This window comes from Colobus angolensis, unplaced genomic scaffold, assembly GCF_000951035.1.
Source record: "Colobus angolensis palliatus isolate OR3802 unplaced genomic scaffold, Cang.pa_1.0 Scaffold21, whole genome shotgun sequence".
NCBI lineage: Eukaryota > Metazoa > Chordata > Mammalia > Primates > Cercopithecidae > Colobus > Colobus angolensis.
Genome location: NW_012115266.1, coordinates 6,047,858 through 6,066,171, shown reverse-complemented (window position 1 = coordinate 6,066,171; position 18,314 = coordinate 6,047,858). Strand labels below are relative to the sequence as shown.

The following is an 18,314-nucleotide window of genomic DNA, read 5'->3' as shown; positions in this document are numbered from 1 at the left end:
TGTGTGTAGGTGGCAACCTCTGCACCCTTGCCTGTGAAGGGGAGTGGGTGAGGTCTGGCCAGAGAGGTCACCCCACCGCCTAGGCTTTTCTTTATCCTCTGGAGGCTGATGTGTCTAGCTCTGCATGCTGTCCTGGCCTTCAAGCGCATCCTCTCCCACGATCTGGGCCAGCGTCCTTCCCAGTTCCCGATGTAATGAAAGGTGAGGTGGTCAGATAAGGGCCAGGGCAACCTGGGATGGCATTGGGCAAAGGAAGCAGGAGGCTCACGGGAGAGTGGGTACCTCCGTGAAGGTCTGAGAATGCTCAGCCTGGGCCGCAGGACTGTGTCTGGGCTGGCCAGGGACTCACAGCCCTCAGCAATCTGGAGTCAAGCACTGGGGTCCTGCAGCCATACAGCCCTGGGGTGGAATCCAGACCGCACCTCCTCCTGCCAGGGGACCATGGGCAGGTCTCTGTGCCTCCGTCCCCTCATCTACAGAACAAGTCCATCACAGTTTCTCCTTTGAAATCTTTAGTGAGCATCTGCCATGTGGGAAACACCATGAGTAAGATGCACGAATCCCTGCCCTTGTAGAGCGTACCTGCTAGTGGGGAGACAGACAATGAAAACAAAAAAGGGCCGGGCGCGGTGGCTCACACCTGTAATCCCAGCACTTTGAGAGGCCCAGGGAGGTGGATCACGAGGTCAAGAGACCAAGACCATCCTGGCCAACATGGTGAGACCCCGTCTCTACTAAAAATACAAAAAATTAGCTAGGCATGGTGGTAGGCACCTGTAGTGCCAGCTACTCAGGAGGCTGAAGCAGGAGGATCACTTGAACCCGGGAGGCGGAAGTTGTAGTGACCCAAGATGGCTCCATTGCACTCACACCTGGTGACAGAGTGAGACTCCATCTCAAAACACAAAACAAGACAAAACAAAACAAACAAAAAAATAAAACATGTAGCGTGTTGGTGGTAAATACTATAGGTAAGTAAGGAACCGAGAGGAGTACCTGGGAGTTATAATTCTTGATAGGGTGCCCAGGAAAGACCTCACCGGAAGGAGATGCAGGCATGGATCCGGGGATGAGCTGTCTGGGCAGACAGCACAGCATGTGCCAGGGCCCTGGAGATACCAGGGGTTGCCTGGCTGCTGCAGTCAGTGAGAGGGGAATGGAGTGGACAAAGCCAACGGGGGTGCCACATAGGATTGCATAGGGCCTTGGCAGCCACCTTGATGACTGTGGTGGCTGCCGGGGCAGAGACCCTGTAAGTGCAAAGGGAGCGTTTGAGTGTGCAGGGGTGAGTGGCAGAGGCATTCACCATGGCGGGGCCCATGGGAGCGTTTGAGTGTGCAGGGGCGAGTGGCAGAGGCATTCACCATGGCGGGGCCCATTCTGTTGTCGGGTGGTCACTGATGTAAAGCCACACTTGGCCACAGTCCCTGCCCTTGCAGTTTGGTGACATGAAAACACCAGTCACCAAACAGTGTGACCTGTAACCCACAGAGTGCTGCAGCCTCAAGATTGCCAAGATTCTGGCCTCCTCCCCAGATGGCCTGGGTTCCTCCTACCTGGTTCTCAAGTAGTCTTGAGTAAGTTAACATCTCTGAGCTTCAGTTTTCTCATCTGTTAAATGGGATTAAGGGCACTGACCTCATGTTTGCTGGGAGCGTTAAGTGACTTAAATATTAGGAAAGTTCTCAGCAAAGTCTTTATTATAGTTTGAGCTACCATCCATCCCATCAGAATGGAATCCCAAGTGGCTACAACAGGGCCTGGAATATGGTAGATTCTCAATAAAGCTCTGTTGGATGCATGATGGATGGAAGGATGGATGGATGGATGGATGGACAGGTGGGTGCATGGATGAATGGTTGGACAGGTGGATGCATGGATGGATGGATGGATAGGTGGATGCATGGATGGATGCATGGATGGATGGATGGACAGGTGCATGCAGGAATGGATGGATGGATGAATGGACAGGTGGATGCATGGATGGATGGATGGTTAGGTGGGTGGATGGATGGATGATGGACAGATGGATGAATGGATGGTAGGTGGATGGGTGGGTGGACAGATGGTTGGGCAGAACAGAGGGAAGCTTTATCTGGGGCCCCAGGAAAACCTAGTAGAGGAGGTAACATTTGAGCTGGGTCCTGCAAGAGTAACTTGCGCAATGGAAAGAAAAAGCAGCCAGGAATACAGAAGGACAGAGAAGACAGAAAGTTTTGCCTGGTTAAGAAACAGGTGTTCAGTCCCTGGGGCATAAAAGTAAGGTCCTTGCTGGCTCAGTGAGCAGGTGCCGACTCTGCTCTATACACCAGGGCTGCCCTCCCAGGCTGGGGCTTCAGGCTCTGAGAGGCCATCTTGTCCCATCATTGAAAAGCCTCCGTGAACCCAGCGTTTTACAGCAGACTTTTGCTGGCTGCATGAAGACACCTTCCTCACTGAGACTGAAAGATAATTCCTCTTTAATTGATTTTTTACCACTATGAACAGTAAAATAATATAAGAAAAATCTATGCTGCAATTTTTCCATTTGTGAAAACTGAAATTACACCTTGCAGCCAATTCCCTCAGAGTACAAATGCCTCCCTCCTTTTATTTGTCTCATTCCTTTAAACTTGAAGCTGTTCCAGGAAAAAAAAAAATACGGTCTGTTTATGATTTGAGAAAGGGGCAAGGTGTGGGACAATTTCCCACACAACTCGAAACCCAGGGCCAGGGAGGCACCTCTGATGAAAAGAGATTTCTGTAAATACATGAGAAAGTGATTCTGTTGACACCTCATTCTTCTGTCTGTAGAATGTACGAGTGACAATAAGACATGTTGTTTTAACACCAGACAATGAAGCTCCCTGCTCTGCACTCCTCGCCAGTGATGGCACTGACAGCTTCGTTCTCGCAGGTTCTGGCGACGCCCCCCTTTTGAGCTCCTGGGCCTTCCAGAAACAAGCTTTCCTTTTGAACCCTGGGTCCGAGCCAGATAGCAATGCGTGCTCCTCGTGCAGTGCCAGGGAAACAGGGGCTGTGAATTCATAAAACACGCCCTAAATCCATCCCATCCACATTGACTGGTACCTTTAGCATTGGCCATAAAGACTGGCTTTGTGTGAAGTCTTGAGAGAAGAAACCAAACCTGCCGCATGGCTCTCACTAAATTAACCTCCCCGAGGCTCCGGATCACATTTCAGGAGGGCTGTGGCAGTGTGCGTCTCATTAATGGGCAACCTCTTGGCTCCTGATACGATTTAACGTTAGCCAGATGTTGTTAGAATCCGGGAGCAATCACCTGTGGCATAAACCTGGCACAAAGGCTGTTCCTCCAGCTTGACCTCACCCCACAGGACCTGACTTCGGCCACTCCGTGGTGCAGGCTGGCAGGTGGGAGGGGGTGCACGATTCACTCCTGGGGTCGCTGTCACCACCTCCCTCTTGCTGACCCTGTCCTGTGCTCCTTGCAGGTATTCAGGCTCCAGGCCAGGTGGGGCCGGACACCCCTAGCCATCCACCATGGTGGTGGCACACCCCACCGCCACCACCACCACCACGACCACTGCCACTGTCACGGCCACCGTCGTGATGACCACGGCCACCATGGACCTGCGGGACTGGCTGTTCCTCTGCTACGGGCTCATCGCCTTCCTGACGGAGGTCATCGACAGCACCACCTGCCCCTCGGTGTGCCGCTGCGACAACGGCTTCATCTACTGCAACGACCGAGGACTCACCTCCATCCCCGCAGACATCCCTGATGACGCTACCACCCTCTACCTGCAGAACAACCAGATCAACAACGCCGGCATCCCCCAGGACCTCAAGACCAAGGTCAACGTGCAGGTCATCTATCTGTACGAGAATGACCTGGACGAGTTCCCCATCAACCTGCCCCGCTCCCTCCGGGAGCTGCACCTGCAGGACAACAACGTGCGCACCATTGCCAGGGACTCGCTGGCCCGCATCCCACTGCTGGAGAAGCTGCACCTGGATGACAACTCTGTGTCCACCGTCAGCATTGAGGAGGACGCCTTCGCCGACAGCAAACAGCTCAAGCTGCTCTTCCTGAGCCGGAACCACCTGAGCAGCATCCCCTCGGGGCTGCCACACACGCTGGAGGAGCTGCGACTGGACGACAACCGCATCTCCACCATCCCGCTGCATGCCTTCAAGGGCCTCAACAGCCTGCGGCGCCTGGTGCTGGACGGTAACTTGCTGGCCAACCAGCGCATCGCGGACGATACCTTCAGCCGCCTACAGAACCTCACAGAGCTCTCGCTGGTGCGCAACTCACTGGCCGCACCACCCCTCAACCTGCCTAGCGCCCACCTGCAGAAGCTCTACCTGCAGGACAACGCCATCAGCCACATCCCCTACAACACGCTGGCCAAGATGCGTGAGCTGGAGCGGCTGGACCTGTCCAACAACAACCTGACCACGCTGCCCCGTGGCCTGTTCGACGACCTGGGGAACCTGGCCCAGCTGCTGCTCAGGAACAACCCCTGGTTCTGTGGCTGCAACCTCATGTGGCTGCGGGACTGGGTGAAGGCACGGGCGGCCGTGGTCAACGTGCGGGGCCTCATGTGCCAGGGTCCTGAGAAGGTCCGGGGCATGGCCATCAAGGACATCACTAGCGAGATGGACGAGTGTTTTGAGACGGGGTCGCAGGGTGGCGTGGCCAACGCGGCCGCCAAGACCACGGCCAGCAACCATGCCTCCGCCACCACGCCCCAGGGTTCCCTGTTTACCCTCAAGGCCAAAAGGCCGGGGCTGCGCATCCCCGACTCCAACATTGACTACCCCATGGCCACGGGTGATGGCGCCAAGACCCTGGCCATCCACGTGAAGGCCCTGACAGCAGACTCCATCCGCATCACATGGAAGGCCACGCTCCCCGCCTCCTCTTTCCGGCTCAGCTGGCTGCGCCTGGGCCACAGCCCGGCCGTGGGGTCCATCACAGAGACCTTGGTGCAGGGGGACAAGACAGAGTACCTGCTGACGGCCCTGGAGCCCAAGTCCACCTACATCATCTGTATGGTCACCATGGAGACCAGTAATGCCTATGTGGCTGACGAGACACCCGTGTGTGCCAAAGCAGAGACGGCCGACAGCTATGGCCCTACCACCACGCTCAACCAGGAGCGGACCACGGGCCCCATGGCAGGCCTGCCCCTGGCGGGCATCATCGGTGGGGCCGTGGCTCTGGTCTTCCTCTTCCTGGTCCTGGGGGCCATCTGCTGGTACGTGCACCAAGCTGGCGAACTGCTGACCCGGGAGAGGGCCTACAACCGGGGCAGCAGGAAAAAGGATGACTATATGGAGTCGGGGACCAAGAAGGACAACTCCATCCTGGAAATCCGTGGGCCCGGCCTGCAGATGCTGCCCATCAACCCGTACCGCGCCAAAGAGGAGTACGTGGTCCACACCATCTTCCCCTCCAACGGCAGCAGCCTCTGCAAGGCCACACACACCATTGGCTACGGCACCACGCGGGGCTACCGGGACGGCGGCATCCCCGACATAGACTACTCCTACACATGATGCCTGCCCATCTGGGCTGCCCCGCCCCAGCCCCAGCCCCAGCTGCCCTGGCGTGGCCATGTGGCTTTGCCCAGCCTGCTGCAACCCGAGAGAGCAAGGAAGAGAAATTCCACGGATGACTTTACCCCGCAGAAAGCAAAGTTTGGGGAGGGCTGACGATTTTGTAGAACACAACCGTGACAATTTTTTTTTAAAGAAGAGAAGGCAGGAGGGGGAATTCGACATTGTTGAAGACATAATTTATACCGAGTTATGCCAGTTGGGGAGGGAAGGACTAAAAATAATATCACAGGAAGGGCTGGGTTGGGTTTTTTGTTTTTTTTTTCCCCCTGAACTGGAAGGATACTACCTGTACAACATCTGTGGACACCTCATGCTCTGTTAGGGCCGTCACAAAGGAACCGCCAGGGAGAAGCAGCCGGCTCTCAAAGCTCCCACGCAGCTCTCCCGCTGCTGGCCACTCGCTGGCAACGGATGGAAGGTTTTCAGGCTCCTCACAAAGGAGAGAGGGAAGAAAAGATCTTTTGCCCTGGAGATACGGTCCTGAAATCTCTCCCTTGGCTCATTCCATACCATTTCCCTTGCAGATTTGCAGAAACATGGCGTCTTTCACTGCATTCTTTGAACAATCATGTAGTTGATTAAAAAACAAACAAACTTGTTTTTCCCTAGGCTGAAGCCCTCTTCAGTTCCATGCACCACGCTCTCCTGTAGAAGCCCCGGCAGAAGCCGTAGCTTTCCCCGCCACCTGGAGGTGCATCTGTCTGCCTGTCTATCCCTGTCGCGGTGTCTCTAAGTACAGATGGGTAGACAGAGCCACATGCACCGTCTTTACCGTTCTCCTTGGGTCAGTTCTTACCATTTCCTGAGACAATAGAATTGCGAAAGTGTTGCTTTCTCCTAGAGATCACTGAGTAAGTAGACGGTGTGTTGGGGATGGGAGTGAGGTGGGGGAGAAGACTTGGTCTCCGGGGGCTACTGCTGTTCCTAAAGGCTGAGGTGTGTATGTCTCAGACGGGTGGCTTAGGGAGGCGTCGCAGCAGGGGCTTCCAGTTCCACCCTAGCTCAGCTTGGCCAGCGCTGGGCTGCTCTCCTTTCTGATCTAGATAAAAGCTTTATTTGATTCCAGTGTCCTCATCTCCCTCCCCCACCACGTGCAATCACCTTAACAGCTACTTTCGGAGCATTTACCATGTGCTGAATGTTCCCTCCTAGGACGGGTAATTAGCGCAGGGATTTTTTTTTTTTTTTTTAAATATCAGCTGATTAGACCTATTGGTTTCCATGGCTGCTCAAACAAAGCCCAGAAAGAGACACAAAAATTCTCAAAAAAGCCCTGGGTGACAGCAGTCCCTCCCTGAACGTAGAAAACTCAGCTGGGCCCACCCCTTGGACTCTGTTTCTTGAGAGGGAGAGGCCAGATCTCTTTCTAAAAATGCCAGCCTCCAAAAGGACCCTGACTGGGGCCCTCAGAAGAGTTAAGATTTTATTTCCTCTCTCTGGAATCCATGTCGCTATCATTCATTTATCAACTGACAGTGCAGTGTGGTGAGGCATGAGATTAAAACGATGATGAAATAATGACAGCGAATCGGAGAAGGGGGAAGAGTGGAGCCTGCGTCCCAGTACTCGGGGAGCCCGGGTCACCATCTGTCACTGTGCTGCTTGTTCTGCGCAGAGGAAAAGGAACGTCAAAGAGGAGATGCTGGTCCGAGGGCAGGAGGATGAGAGGGCTGGGAGCGCCTGGTGATGCTCTTTTCAAACGGCCTGCGCCGCCGTGCGAAAGCAAAGGCAGAAGCAGCAGCGGGGCAGGGGTTACGTTAAAAGGCCCTACCAGCGCCTTCAATGAGGAGATGAAGCTGAAAGGAGCGGACACAACAGCCACGTGGAAAGTGGAAGGAGGGGTGCAGGTTCCTAGCACAGCCCGGGGGGAGCTAGCCCACAGAACAGGTCCACTCCTCAGCCCTGGGGAACAGCCGAGCAGCGTGGGCACCTTTCACTCGAAACTAGACGTGTTTTTCCTTTTCCTGCCTGAATCATTTTCTCACACAACAAGGTCACGAGAGAAACTTCCCCAGGCCTTAATGTCAGGTCTGTGTAAAAGCCCCAGGCCGGGCCCGGTGGCTCACGCCTGTAATCCCAGCATTTTGGGAGGCTGAGGCAATCTTCTGAGGTCAGGAGTTTGAGACCAGCCTGGCCAACATGGTGAAAGCCCGTCTCTCTAAAAATGCAAAAATTAGCCGGGCGTGGTGGCAGGCGCCTGTTACCCAGCTACTCGGGAGGCTGAGGCAGAAGAATCACTTGAACCAGGGAGGCAGAGGTTGCAGTGAGCCGAGATTGTGCCACTGCATTCTAGCCTGGGCAAAGAGTGAGACTCCATCTCAAAAAAAAAAAAAAGTAGGCCCTCCCTGTGGACCATGGCCTCCCCCCGCCCTGAGATGAGCAGAAGGGCCCACCTGGGTTGTCTGGGAGGAGAGAGTGCCCGAGGTGTGCCACGTTGGCATGGGGGACAGAAGTCCCAGGTCTGATTCTAAAATGAGCCCCCCCTCCCTGAAGGGCACCACTCTGATACTGCCTTCCCCCAAGTGCCACCCATCTGCAACACGGTGCTGCCAGCACACTGTTCCCACCTCACCTAGGTCCCCTTGTCTCCTCTCCTTACCCTAGACAGGTCAGGTCATGCCCTTAGTGTTTAGGAAGGCATCTGGGGACAGCAGGTAGCCCGGACTGTGAGAGCTGCCTGGGAAGGTCCCGTTTGGCTGGGGCAGGAGTGCGGCGGACTTAGTGCTAGAGAGCAGGCAGAGCTGGGAGCCAGCCTGTGCCCAGCCACGCCCTCCGAGACAAGGCCTAGGTGATGAGCCTTCCTCCCCCGCATTGCAGAGCGGGCCCAGGCAGGCAGGATCCCTGGCAGCTGCCCCAGAGGAGCTCCTTGGGCCCCAGGACCACGCGAGTCTCCTGCTCCTGGTTCTTGCACTAACTGGGCGAGCGCGGGGCTCGGCCCCTCTTACCAGACCCTGCCTGCCTCACTGCAGGGATCACCTGCCCCCTGGAGCTCTAAGTGCGGATGAAGGTGGAAGCGCCACCCAGTCAGGGCCCTGGGACCCAGCTCTAGAGCTGACTTTCTCATCTCTTCTGCCCCTCAGCAATCCTGACACCTTCCCAGGGTCCTTTCGGGGCTTTCCCAGAGCAAGCCCCCAAATATCTGCTGTGTCACAGCCCCCTCAGCCAGGGAGGGGGCCAGAAGCTAGGTCCGTTCTGAAACCCCATCCCCTCTTGGCCCAGCTCCTCCCAGCTGGTCTCACACCACAAGATAGGAGATGTTTCAGGACACCCCGCCTTCCCCCAGGCCTGTCTAAATTCTCCCGGGCTCCCGTGCACAGCCGACATTTCTGAGGGAACGTCCGCGGCCGGGCTGACCCTCCCAGCCTCTAAGTAACCAGAACAACCTCAGCGGCCTCAGCACTGATGAGTACGTTTTGTGGCATTTAAGGCAGGTTTAAAGTTAAAGATAAAAAAAAGCCTACGACACTTCTTTGGTTAAGTGGTTTACCCTTCGTGGTAATTAGATGTAGTGATTGGAATGTCTTTTCTATTACATGGCAATTTTCCTTTAAATTTCCCCTTAAAAGAAAAAAAAAAAAAAAAAGGAAAGGAAAGAAAAGGCAAGGAAGGAGAGAGAGAAGGCACCAGCAGGCCGGGAATCATTTGCATTTTGCGAATGAGGCCTCTTGTAAGCTCAGCTCAGGCGTGGGGCCCAACGTATGGAATGCTTAAGAGATTACTAAAAATAAAATCTATTAATTAGTCATACTCAATTCCGCAGACATGATGTGCATCAAAAGCTGCTTTTCTTCCCTTTTCTCCTTCCCCCTCCCCACGGCCTCCCGCCACAGCCTCCATCTTCTCTAAATAGGCTGGGGCTTGCTAGACCACCTCCATGCTAACGTGGTGCATGCGGCAGCCAGGGGTCTCCCTGACCCAGGGCCGGGATGCAGGTCTGGAGCCAAGAGCTGGGGCATTGCACCTTCCTGGCTCTGGGTGACGCTGGCAGGGGGAGGGGACAGCACCTGGGAAGATGGCAGCAGCTGAGAGGGGCCCAACCTGACTCTCCCAAAGCCCAAAGCCCACACCTGCCTTGTGCCTCTTCTCCCTCCCTCTATGCAGGCACCGGGTCTCCTCCTTCCCCTGGGGGTCCAGGAAACCCTCCCTCTGAGCCCAGCCCAGCCCAGTCCGAACAAAGCCAGGCAGAGAGCCGAGGAGGGGGTCAGGGAGATGTTTTCCAAGAGGTGCAGGGAAAGAGGGTTTGGTGAGAATACGGCCTGTGTTTCCCTTTCAGTAAAGTGGGGGTGTGCTAGGGCGGGGTCCAAGGTCACTCAGGAAACTGGTGCTCCAGAGGCTGAGTGGGGGCCCCTCCCCAGTGCTGGCACTGAAAGGTTCTAGCTGGCCCAAGTCAGGTGAGGGATCCCTGAAGGGTCGGAGGGGCTGGTCAGGGCCTGAGCGGAGGACAGGCCAGGACCCAAGTCTGCCTCCGAACCTGTGCCTCCCTCCTTCACCTCCAGCCCTGGAGCCAATGAGCCAGGAGAGGAGGAGAAAGAGCAGACTCTCCCCCTTGAAAATGGCAGCTCAAATCCCAAAGCCAGCCCACTTCAGAAACCCGCTTCCTGCTGAACATGCCAGGGAGGAGGCAGGGGCTTCTGAGCCTCGCACTTATGAAAAATACAACAAGGAGAATTGGATGTGGCAGAGAGGGAGCGAAGGGGCAGGGAGGGCAATGGGGAGAGCAAGGGCAGTGCCGGCAGGAGGGGCCAGGTGCAGGGACCTGTGCCCCCAAGGGCCAGACCCTGCTCTCAGGGCCAGGACACAGCCAGGGTCAGTGGCGAGCATCCGCATGCCTCCTCATACTCGATAGGCGCAGGTGACAGCGGCTGCTGCCTGCTCCGGGTGGGCGCCAGGGCGAGCACTCACAAGCGATTCGCAGCCGTGCATCGGCCTTCCTGAGTGCATCAGCCTTCCTGAATGCAGAGAGGAGGCATGTTTTTTTCTTAAGGAGGGATAAAAAGGCTCAAAAATGCAAATCGTTACCGTTTACAACCAAGGGAGTCTGCTAAATTGATTAGGAGAGGTTAAACTCCTTGGAGGTGAAGGGAAAGGGGGATTTTTCATGGTTTATGAACCTGCCCCAAGTGGCTATCTCCACAGCAGGGACTTCCTGGGCCTCAATGGGTGGCGGGGGCCGGGGGGGAGGTGGGTGTGAGGTGGGGGCATCTGCCCTGGCTTGGCTCTCTGGGGAGCCAGGGTCTCTGAAGACCAACACCAAATGGGTCAGAGTACTCAGGCTTGAGGCTCCAGCACTGCCTTAGGGAAAGGGGCTCAGGCCTCTGCAACAAGTGGCCCGTCCAGTCCTTAGAGAGTAGGGCTCTAGAGTCATGGGCTTTTCTACTTCCTTTCTGCTCTGGGTGGGTCTGTCTCCAGTCCACTCCTTGTGGCCAGTATAAGGGGAGTGGGTAAAGGGAAAACTGAAGGTCAGGGAAGAGAAACTCTAGCCCAGTAAAGGAAGCCGGCAGTGAGCTCTCCGTCACTGGGAGCATTCAAGCGCTAGACGGGGACGTGGCAGATACTTTCCTCCCAAGGTCTGGTGCTTTGACTAGAAGATCCTGGTTCCTACCCTTGCTTTCTCATCCCCCAGGACACTGAAAGGGAGCAGATATCAAGAGATGTTCACTGTGTTGCTCAAAGTCACTGGAATCCCCTGAAAACCCCAAGTCAGGGCAGTCCTGTAGCCAGACCAGCCCCACCAAGAAGCCGCTTGTGCCAGCAGAGAGGCTGCAAAATACCTATCCTCAGTGTCCAAGAGGCACCAAGAAGGTACAGATGTGCGCCACCCACTTTCCAGAGTCTAAACTCAGCACCTGTGGCTCGCCAGAGGGGCTGATGGAGAGCGCCTCCCAGGCCCTGCGGCTCCGAAGCCCGGACTGCATCCTGGGCCTGTCTCTTAAGCCAGGGCTGCCTCCCGTGCAGTCCAACATGCTCTATGCTGCTGCTGCCACTGTATCCATCCATCCATCACCACCGGTGGACGGCGCCTGGGGCACTTTTCACTCTGTGGTTTTAAGCATTTACCGTTTCTTTTGAAATGTTCCAAGTAGGTGCCTGAAATACCCATATTTGCCTCTTTTTAAAAACTCACAGATTCTTTTTGCTCTCCATCCCCTTCCTTTGCTCTTCCCCCTCCCTCGGCATTTTTAATCTGTGGGTTCTCCCTGGTTTTGGAAATCCCAAAAGGCGGGGTCAGGCCCCCTTTCTCACCATAAATAGATGTGCAGGTGTGCCTGGAGACCCCCAAAGCTACAGAGCAAAGCGTAGTCTTTTTTTTTTTAGATGGAATTTTGCTCTTGTTGCCCAGGCTGGAGTGCAATGGTGCAATCTCGGCTCACCACAACCCCTGCCTCCCGGGTTCAAGCGATTCTCCTGCCTCAGCCTCCTGAGTAGCTAGGATTACAGGCATGCGCCACCACCCCGGCTAATTTTGTATTTTTAGTAGAGATAGGGTTTCTCCATGTTGGTCAGACTGGTCTCGAACTCCCAGCCTCAGGTGATCCACCCGCCTCAGCCTCCCAAAGTGCTAGGATTACAGGTTTGAGCCATCGCACAGGGCCAAAGCCTCGTCTTTTCTTCACCCCTCCCTTGGAGACCCCTGCCTGGGACAGCTCCTGCTTCTGGTACCTGCTAGAGACCCTGGCCAGGGCCTGGCTCTTTGAGATCATTGTCACTGTCCCCTCCCACCCCTTGTCACCGAAATGCCCGGCCTGTGCCAGGAGAGAATGTGGGGGCGCTGAGGGCATAGGGCACCCTGTGGGTGGGATGACTGCCCCCACATCCTAACAAAGCCAGCCCCCAAAACACTGTGGCCATCTGAATGGGCACAGTGCCCTGGCCCCCCGCCTCCCCACACCTGAAAGCCCAAAGCCTAAGACCAGACAGTCCTTGAAGGAAGGTCTTTGCTGCCACCAGCCCTAAATCTCATCAAAGTAAATGGTCAGAGTCAGCACCTTGCCCTTCCGAGGGTCACTGGGGCCCAGCACAGCGCCTGGCACACAGGGATACTCAATCCTTTCTCCGCCACCAATGGAATGAGGCCGCCTCCTGCTCTCACTTCCTCCCCACTTGCCATCTGCCCACTCAGTGAGGCTGTCCCAGGCATGAGTGTTGGCAACAAATGGGCTTTTCTCATCCTGCACCTGCCCCGCCAGCAGCTGGCACAGAGAAGGGCTCATCTCGGCAGCTTTACCTCTCGGAAGCACCTCGCTACACCCCGCCTCCGATCCACGCATTGCCAGCTGTGAGCCAGATGGAGAAATGTAGCCACTCTGAGAGATCCGGTGGCTGCCCCCACCTGCGTGGGTGACTCAGTTTCCCTTCTCCAAGACTTGCCACGAGTGGATGACAAGGGGGAGAGACCTGGGGGAGGGCCCCACAGAGGCGCTGCAAGAAATCCAGATCCCAGGCGACACCTGCTGCCTTGCCTGCCGCCCCCGCAGAATCCCTGCACCAGGAGCCACCCACCTGGAGGAACTCTTCAGGCTTCCTCTGTAGATGGGGAAAAACAAACGCACCACAAATCGACAATCAAAGCCATGGCGGATATGGGGCCGCCACCGGCTCATCTCCCTGGAGCCAGGCGACTCCAGGCCTCTCTCACCTTCCCTATATGGAACGCAGGCTTGCAATGTTCTGAGCCCACCCCTCCTCGGGCTAGTCCCATTTTGAAAAGTTCTGAGTACGCAGGTGAGAAGACACCCCCGCAAAACCCCGAAACTAGCCTAAGACTGTTTCTCAACACAACACACCTCCACACCGCCAGCAGCCCACCTGGGCACCCAAGGCAAGCCGCCAGGGGGTTCCGAGGAACCTGCCTGGTGCCTTCCTGCTCATAAGGAGAGGCTGAGAGCCATGGGGAGGAAGCCACACAGCGCAGTGTTCCTGGCTTGTCATCCAAGAGAAGGAGAAGTGGGGAGAGAGATGACGGAGGGTGGAGTGGGTACATGGCGTCGAAATAGGCTAGCCAGAGAGAGGGGCACTTGTTGTGGGATTCTGCTGGCTGGACCCAGGAGGCAAGTGTGAACAGGGAGGCCAAAGATGAAAGTTGTCTAAAAAAGCCCGCACCCCCTATAAACATGGCAGAGGAATGTCTTAAGAGCCACCAACAGTAATTCCCTTTCCAGATTTTAACAGGTTATTTGTATCTCATGTAGCGTCGTAAAGCATTCTGGAGTGGCACACAGCGTCGTCCCCTTCCCGGTGGTCTGAAGAGGAGGAGGAGACCAGGGAGGGGTCCTTGGCCAGCCCCTAGCAAATGGGGTGGGTCCTTCCTCTGCTCTACAGAAGGCAGGAAGCCTGGGTCTGGGGAGCAGGCCTGATCTCTCCCAAGCCTGTGACCAAGATCCCGTCTGATGTCCAAGGGGCCCCTGAGCCAGTACCCCCACTTCCCAAGCCCCCCAGCCTTCCTCACCTGCAGAATCAGTCGCCCGGGTACAGCACTGTCTCCTTTCTTTTTCCTGGAAGCGGTCTCAGGGGCCTGAGTGACGGGCCTGACCACCCCAGCTACCGCCCACTGCCATGCGACTGGATGGCCGACCCGGCCCAAACACCCACCACCACCACAACAACACAACCAAAGTGCACTGCGAACCGCCCTTTGGCCTCCTTCTTGTAGGTGCCTTGAAACTTCAATGTTGAGATGAATGTGATTAACTACTTGGTCATATTTTCTGTTTGTCTGTTTTCATAGAAAATGTCCAAGTCCACTTGCCTTGTTCTTTCTTGAAATAAATAGAAACATTTAACTTTTACAGTCATCTCTGCTGCTGACTCTCGGCTTGGCACCCCAACGGGCCAGGGGCCAGGTGTCCGGGGCACATGCGGTCTCAGCGGCCCACACCCCTCCCCGGGCCTTGCCCCCCGAGGGTCAGCTCTGTTCTTGGGGTGCCCTGGCTCAGAGGCGGTGGCTGGGCAGGATAGAGACTGTTCCCTCTAGCACTGTCCCAACCAAAATGATTCTGCTGCAGGAAGAAGGGCCCTCTGTCCCCACCCACAGGCCCCAGAGGTCTACTGACACCTGAGTCACCATGAGGGGACCCAGAGCTGAACGCAGACTCTGAGAGGGTCTCTACGTGGAGAAGTATGTGTCAGCAGGAGCTGTGGGTTATCCTGGAAGAGGCTTCAGCAACCAAGTGGCTCCCGGATAAAAGTGGGACTGTCCGGGTGTTTGGGGACATGAACTTATGCCACCACCCCAAAAGCCCCCATCCCCTAGATGTGCCCATTACACTCAGCTCTGGAGCCTCATCTGCCTCGCTCACACCCCAAAGGGAGGGGGAAGGAACAAAATTTCCATGAGAACAATAGCAGTTTCTGCTAAATTTAACATAAAACAAGAACTCATTACTTCTGCCTGAGATCTGATTTCATGTCTGGATACAGTTAACGGGTTTTTCCTTATATTCCAAAGAAGCAAAGTTAATTCTTGGTGGCGGGTGGCCCTGGGTGGGGTTACGCGGGCCCCACAGGTGCTCTATGCGCCACCCTCCTCCTCCATCCTCACCTCCTGTCCTGCCGGGGCAGGAGCAGCCCAAGAGAGACCACTCTAAGATGTGGCACACACAGTGTGACCACCCGGGAAAAGACCCAGGCTGTTCTTCCAACTTCCCCCTCAGACCCAGCGCACAGTGGGTGCCCAAGAAGGGTGCCCACTCCCTCACCTGAGACTCATTCTCTGGGGCTGCCGAGGGCTCTTTCTGGAACACAGTCAGTCAGTCAGCGAGCCAGGAGATACTGACTGAGGGCCTACTATGCGCTGGGGCTGGTATATTCCTACCTCATGGAGGAGTAGGGAAGAATCTCCGTGGCTGAGTGGGGGTCTCGCCTGGGTGGGACTGGGGAGGCTCTGTGGGGAACCAGGTTTCCACAGAGGACGCTTCCATGGATGAGGAAGACTAGGAAGTAACAGGGAAGGCCTGGCACGCCGCCTGCCTGAGGCAGACAGGAGGGCAGGTCCGCTTCTGCGCCCCACTCAGGAAGGCCCTGTGTCCCCCCATCTCCCCGTTGTCCCCCTCAGACTCCAGCCCCAGTGCAGCCCCACCCTCTGCCCACCACACCTGACGCCCCCAGGCCCAGTGTGGCTCAGACTCCAGGTCTATGCTGCGCTAGTTTCCTTGGCTGTCCCGCCCTGGGCCCTGTGCCTCTGCTGTCCCTTCTCACCTACACAGGTGACCCCTTCCAGCACCTCACTCGGGTGGGCCCAGACTGGCAGGTCTTACCCTCCACACCTCCATATCCCCAGAGGGCACTGCTCTGGCACCAGGAGGCCCCGTAAACAGGAATGAAGAGTGAGTCAATAAACAGTAAATCAATCGACCAATTGCTCCGTGGATCCATGTGAGTACAAGGAGGATGACTCTCCAAGCACCACAGCCCTTGCCAACCCCAGGGAACCCACCCTTCCCCCCGGCAGTCCTGCTCCCGGCTTTACCTCACCCTCCCCTTGTGTGGCAGCGCCACAAATCTGGGGACTCCTGTGGAGCCCTTGAAGCCAGGGAAGAAGGGCTGTGTTCTCATACTGTGTTCCTCAGTCCCTGGAGCTAACACAGGTGTTGCCCAGAAAGGGTTCCCAGTCACAGGCCTTTGGGAACCACTGGATTAACACCATTGCCCTCCTGGGGCAGGGCCTTGGAGTCCCTGGGTACTGGGTTAGACCCGTGGGCTCCGCCAGTTACCACCTGTGCTACTCATCCTCTCTGTGCCTCAGTTTCCAAGTCCGTGTGTACATGATAACATTGGGAGGGTGAGGTGGGCCGACACAGGTAAAGCCACTGGGAGTGCCCAGCTCAGAAACCATCCGCACCGACCCCACGGCTGTGACGGAGCCTCTGTGAGAGGCATGGGAGGCCGTGTTGCCTACAGTTTGTCTGAGGAGTGTAGGCCTCCCCCACCCCAGCACAGCCTCCTGGGGGGTTTCTCCCGCATTCCTGGACCCCAGGGATGGAACCAGGTGCTGAGCTGGTTGGCACTTCTTGCAGGGAGGCCCAGGTTCTTGGCAGGACCTTCGGAGCCAGGCAGCAAAGTGCCCCCAGGTCCAGCACAGAGAGGCATCCGTACCGGGTGGGGCCTGTTCCCCAAACCACCCCCAGCTCTTCCAGGTCCACGGCCTGCTGAAGACGATGACAGGCTGGCTGCAGCCTTAGGCTTCAGGATGGGGGTGGGTGTGGGGGACGTCTCAGGTTTTAATATGTACTCCAGGGGAGTTGGGGGCCCAGCCAGGTTTGGGCCGCACAGGAGGGAATTGCCAGGACCTGTGTTTCAGGAACGGAAGGAAAACCCTCCAAACATAGCCTGTTCCGAAGAGGACTGGGTGGTTGGAGGGGCAGTGAGCCTCCCGTCCTTACAGGAGAGCGAGCAGGGCTGGCCAGTGCCTCAAAGGCCTTGCAGGGGACCTGCTGGCCCCAAAGAGCCCTGACACCATGTCTTCAGCTGGATGCCAAGAGATGGGGTGGTCCCCCGAGAAACCTGCCCCCCACCACTGCTACAGCCCCCACCGTGCCACCCTCCAGCCAAGCCACTTTGGGCCCTTTCTTTCCCCACAGATCTCTCAGGACTTGCATTATCACTGAGATTAGGGGCACGTGTGGGTAATACCCCCAAAAGGCTGCCCTGCAGCACCTCAAGTCCCAGGGCTCCAGCTTTGTGTATCTGACTTCATCTGTTTTGTCAGACTCAGGACTAAAAGTTCCTGCTCAAACGGGAGAAAGAGTGGGTGATACCTTACCCCTCCATGGCTGCTTTCCTGTACCTGGAAACTGCCCTTACCTGGCTACCACTGGGTTCTGGAAGCTTCCCTTCTCCTGCCCCTACTTCCCAGGAGAAGTCTCTGGCCTCACCGAGCATCCTGGAGAAGAGGCGTCCAAACCCGGGAGGGGTCTAACACCCCAGGCCACACCCCCACACCCAAGTTCTGTGGCTGAGTCTTATCACCCAGCCTAGGAGGGTCCCGGACGCATGGGAGGGCTCCCAGCCGGCCCTGAAATTCTGCCTCCGTGGGTCTGACATTGGCTCATCCACTTTCAGGCACCCCAAATAAGGCGTGCTTCCAGGACCCACCACACATGCTGCTACCTCCCCGCCTCCCCACCGGCCACCCTGTCCAGCACCTCCAGAGGACCTTCTCCTCCTGCGGCAAAGTAAACAGGCTCTCTGGAGTGCTAACTGACAGCACAAATGAAATCCTGCACTCCCCCCATCGGAGATTTACAGGGGAAGTGAAATCTTATTTGCAATGCTGCCAAGCCTGGGATGAGATGAAATTATGCCTCGAGAAGAGACCTGGCCGGCCCCTCGAGGAAGCACTGCATCGGAGATGGGCTTATTAAAACCACGGTGGCCACATTTCAACCTGTTTCAGGTGTTAAGTAATTTACTGCCACCCAGAATTCAGTGGCAGGTTTTTATCATTTTTATTCTTGTGATGCAGGCGAGTGCCCCGAGAGGTCCCTGCGCAGGGAGCTGCAGGTCTAAATGCTGCCTGTCACCCCCGCCCCAGGCACTGCAGAGGGAAATGGGGGCCAGCTGCCTGAAGCGAGTGAGGACACCCTGGCTCTCTCCAGTGTTACACCCAGCTTGGCCATAGCTCAGAGTGACGGGGAGGGCAGGCTTTAAGACCCTCACCCCACCCACGTGTGGGGACTCTGTGATCCCTCAAAGACCCTCGGGACGTTTTCTTTTTTTTTTTTTTTTTT

General features: G+C 56.4%; 2 protein-coding genes across 4 annotated transcripts in view; one reads left to right on the top strand and one right to left on the bottom strand.

Moving 5' to 3' along the window:
* The window catches only part of FLRT1 (fibronectin leucine rich transmembrane protein 1), an 84,466-nt gene extending 78,038 nt beyond the window's left edge, over positions 1–6,428 (top strand). Inside the window, exon 3 of the mRNA XM_011942606.1 lies at positions 3,453–6,428. Coding sequence (XP_011797996.1) covers positions 3,502–5,526 — 2,025 coding nt within the window. The 5' untranslated portion in view covers positions 3,453–3,501 and the 3' untranslated portion in view covers positions 5,527–6,428. The remainder of the gene's footprint in view (positions 1–3,452) is intronic.
* The window catches only part of MACROD1 (MACRO domain containing 1), a 169,999-nt gene that overhangs the window by 117,254 nt on the left and 34,431 nt on the right, over positions 1–18,314 (bottom strand). The gene's annotated exons all lie outside the window — the stretch shown is intronic.